The 4,314-nt window shown below is 42.9% G+C and overlaps 1 protein-coding gene across 1 annotated transcript; it reads right to left on the reverse strand.

The window, feature by feature from the left end:
- Positions 1-1,025: 1,025 nt before the first annotated feature.
- PTCHD4 (patched domain containing 4) lies at positions 1,026-3,871 on the reverse strand. Its single transcript, XM_031434565.2, has one exon. It carries the CDS (start codon positions 3,788-3,790, stop codon positions 2,258-2,260), a length of 1,533 nt encoding a protein of 510 aa, XP_031290425.1. The 5' UTR covers positions 3,791-3,871; the 3' UTR covers positions 1,026-2,257.
- Between the last annotated feature and the right edge of the window lie 443 nt (positions 3,872-4,314).

Raw genomic sequence — 4,314 nt, forward strand, 5'->3', positions numbered from 1 at the left:
CCACTTGAAAAAAAACAGTGGCTCAGAAACTTCCACCTCGGACATAAGATCATGGTCTGCAGGTCTACGAGGGCCAAATACCAGTTTATCTTAGCAGAGCCATTCATGAGGCAAAAGGTGACGGTAAGAACAATAATCTTATGTTATGGCAATTATTTTCCATGCTCAGTCTATTGATATTTGCCCACATGAACACAACTGAGAAGTCATGGATCACATCTAATAGAAACTCAACAACCTCAAGGTAGGACAAAACAAACTCCATTTAATAAAATAAAATTTGGCTGAATGTTTTTCATTTTAGGGATAGTTCTCCTTTCCCTTAATGCTCTCGTAAATTCTTTATTTGTAAACCTACACGTGTTTTGTTGTTTCATGACTTCACTAATCTAACCACTTCATGTCCAAGTGTTGCCATCAGCATGGGATGGTTTGTATCTCTTTTCTGAACCAATTGAGTCCAGAAGTTTTTTGTTTGTTCATTTGTTTTAGATTTTAATATTTAAAATTCAATTAAAACATGCAACCAAAGTTGGTGGGAAACAGTAGCTCCCTTCCAAGTGAAAGAGCTGACCGGCAGGTTTTATAATCATTGGACATTTGTTCAGTCCTACCTGAAAATTAACTTATTTTACTGCTTGGCATGGGAAAAGGCATTTTTGAATAATTTTGTGTTGACAGGAAGCATGGCATTCATCCAAAGAAGCACCCAACAGGCTGAGTCTGTCTGCTGGGGGGGGAGCAGTTTTAAATTTGAATGCAATGAAAACGTTTACCTCAATACTTTTTTTGAGGGAGAATTCATCAGCAGTGACAGTTAATATGTCACCCGAGAGAGTGACGATCACCTTAGGAGGCCGGCCAACTGACAAGCACTTTTCAGGTAACAAGGACAATGATATTGCAAGAAGCTACAAAACAATATTGCAGTAGTTACAGTGACCACTGCTATGGTGACCGTACCTGGGTCAATGTTCCAAATACCAATGCAAGGAGCACACTAGACTTTGTAGGATTAGAGTATTTTCCTTACAGTTGATGGCGTGTGATGGGTGGTGGTGGTCATTTACCCTACTTCTCTCTATGGCAAGTTTCCAAGTGACGTCTCCTTTCTCCTGTGTTAAGATCTATGTTCCATGGCAGTATATTTTCACCCTCTAAAATAAGAACACTAACTATGGAATACCCCGACTCACACACGCACACACACACAGACACAGACACACACACACACCCTTATACACATTTGCATGGACAATATGTGTAAAGTGCTCATTTGCAGTGAGTGAGCTCCCTAAAAACAACCAAATCAGCCTTCCCAAATACAGGGAACCCTTAAAAGCCAATGAAGAGCTACATCAACTCTTTAGCTCTAGCATGAGATCTTAAACCTCGTTCACATGGTAATTCATTCAAATGCCATTTGTGGTTTTTTTTATTTTGCTAAGTCATCCAAAGCAAGAATCTCAAAGACTCATAACATGATATGTAATGATATGTGACTCTAATGGGCTCACATCTCTGTTTATTTTGCTTATTGCACAGTTGAATGATATTCTTGCTGATGCAACACTTAAAGTTGATTTTAAATGGCCGTTCATGTGTCTATAATTGGCTAAGACTGATTTGACTTTCCAGAGAAAGGCTGGCCTATCTGCAAATGGACACTTTCCTCCACACAAATGTGAATGTACACTAAAGACAAATCTAAGGATATGTATATATAGCATATATACATATATATGCACACATAAAATGGACTGGGAAGTCCTTTGGTTTAGACGGGATTAAATATGTACTTCCCAAGTGCATAGGTTTCCTTTGACTGACCAGTTCAAAAAACAAATATGAAAAGTGCCACAGCAATTTTGACATTTCCTGTGTCTTTTCTGCTATTTGGAGGCCCCCTGTCCTCTCTTCTCCATCTTTCCTAAGCATTTTATTTTTTAAAAGCAGTCAGTTCCTTTGGCCTTCTAACACTCCATTAACTCATCCATTCCTTGGAAGAGTTCTAAGATAACACCAAAAACTTATCTTTAGTGGAGAACAAGGTGGCAAAGAACTTTTTCCCCTTCTTTGAGTCCCTCTTCCCCCCAAGAAGTGGACATCTTCCACGAGTGTGTCATGAGCAATTCACTCTTGATCTGACTTGCCTTGTTACCCCTGGCCAGCCCAAGCTGCTGAGGTCTGAGCTCTACCTGCCCTGCATCGTTGTGCAATACTGGAAAAAAAATAATAATCCGTTAGTCTACACCCTTCAGACTGTGGTGACGTGGTCAGGGTTCTCTTGAATTTCTATGCATTCAATTTCCTCTCTCTCCTTTCGTTTGGCGCGTTTCTTTTTCTTGTGGTGCTTTTTGGAAGGGGGGAAAAAGGTTAGGAACACAGGTAAGATAACAAAACAGTGCAGAAGTGTGCAACCCCCGGTAAGCAGCAAGCATTTGAACAGTGTGAAGGTCAGGTTCGAAGGCACAAAGAGGAGGGGGACCAACCCGATAAGAAAAGAAGTAACATTTTGCAAAATGGCTGTCCCGTGCTCTTGCAGGGAGCTTTTTATACATTGTGTTCGGGTGTGCTCAGTGGCTAATACAAACGTGTAAAGCAGTGGTGCACAGTGGTCAATGGCGAAATTTAAAGTGTAGATAAGGCACAAGATAGAAATGCAATCCAGGTCGACGTTCCATAATGTCATTAAGCCCAGAACGCCCAGCTCAATTGAGGTGACGCTAAGAATTAGCCAGAAGTTTCCCAGAGGGTGGATCACGAGGAAGAAGGTCAGGATTAACATCAGGAGAACACCAAAGCCTGCGATCAGAACAGGCACCGTGACAGATAAGCCATAATGGTCCATGAACACAAAGGAAGGGTTGAACACGATGAATCGGATGCTCTTGGAGAGGGACAGGGGCCTCAGCTTTTCCAGAACCTCTATGACTTCCTTCTGCTTGTCTCTGCTAGTCCTGGCCACCAGGTACAAGCGAGAGGCAATGATGTTATTCTCGTCCCCGGCCTTGGAGAAGATGATATCATTTCGAAAATGCTGGAATTCCGGCTTTTTTAGAAATGAACTTTGTAGGACAGCGATGAAGTCACTCTTGTTGTTGGCGCTGATGTTGCTAACTTTCAGGAACTGGTAGTACTGCTCCACCCACGACACTGCCGTGAACCCGCCGCACAGCTTCCGTAGATCCTCCTGGACGCTGCTGTTCCAGTACTCGAGAGGCTCGTAGACGTAGAAACCTATCACCGGGCTGTAGTTGCTGAAGTATTTCTGCTGAACCGCGGCATACGAAACACTTGGGGAGTCACTGGCGAGGAGACTGATGATGTTGGCTCCGTCACTGATCTGCAAGCACCCCATGAAGGAGAAGGAGGCATAAATGAGATAGAGGATGACAACGAACGGCTTCACATAGATGTTGGTGATCCATTCATTGTAATGCTCACGGAGGAAGTGCTGGATAAAGTGGTGCTGGTAGGGGTTCGTCTCATGATGGGATGTCTGCTGATGCCCATCGCTCATCACTGCCTGGAACCACACAGGCTTGCGGTCCAGGTATTCTGCGGAAGGGATCTTACAGCAAAAGATGCTGTGGTAGCGGTTTTGCTCCAGTTGGCCAGCGAAGACCAGACAGGAGCCAAAGAACGAGAAAATGTAGAAGTAGTTCAACAGGATGGAGACACACATGTTCTGACAGAAGACCTTCACCGCCTCTATGTTGGTGAACGGGCTGGCACCCATGCCAAAGGTGATAAAGTACAGGGAGCTGGTCATGGTGTAGGTCACCATCACGTCCGAATAGGCATCCGCTACCCTGTCTTTGAAGGGCAAATTCTCTTTGGTTCTCCGCCATCCAGACAGAAGCTCAAATACTCCTTTCGTTCCGTGACCTAATTCAAACAAAGAAGGAAAAGAAGAACTGTTTTCATTTCCTCCTATGGTTCAAGTGAATTCCTGATAGGTTATCTATGCTAAACAGCACTTCAGAGTCTAATCTTCAAAGTGTTTTGATCCTCCAACCGGGGTCTCAAATGCCAGTTGCATAACAGGATATATTTGGTTCCTGTTTCTACGTTAGCAAAGTCCAAACTTATTGGCATTCTGGGCAAAATGAAGCATTTATTGTCTGTTCTATTGATTTGACAAATTGTAAATGTAGTAAATGTAATGTGACATTATGAGATGATTTTTTTTTTTTTTTTTTTTTTTTTTGCCCCTGAGCACACGTTGTCTCTCTAAATGGACCAGAAGTTGTCAAGGGCAAGGGCTATTATTCATCCATCTTCAGATGCCCCTTAGCCATTCAGCAATTC

The sequence above is a fragment of the Camelus dromedarius genome, chromosome 19 (assembly GCF_036321535.1).
Source record: "Camelus dromedarius isolate mCamDro1 chromosome 19, mCamDro1.pat, whole genome shotgun sequence".
In the NCBI taxonomy this organism is placed as follows: domain Eukaryota; kingdom Metazoa; phylum Chordata; class Mammalia; order Artiodactyla; family Camelidae; genus Camelus; species Camelus dromedarius.

Bases quoted from the DNA above. Each gene is read 5' to 3' on its own strand.
- PTCHD4 (XM_031434565.2), bottom strand. From the start codon at position 3,790: ATGGTGACCTACACCATGACCAGCTCCCTGTACTTTATCACCTTTGGC.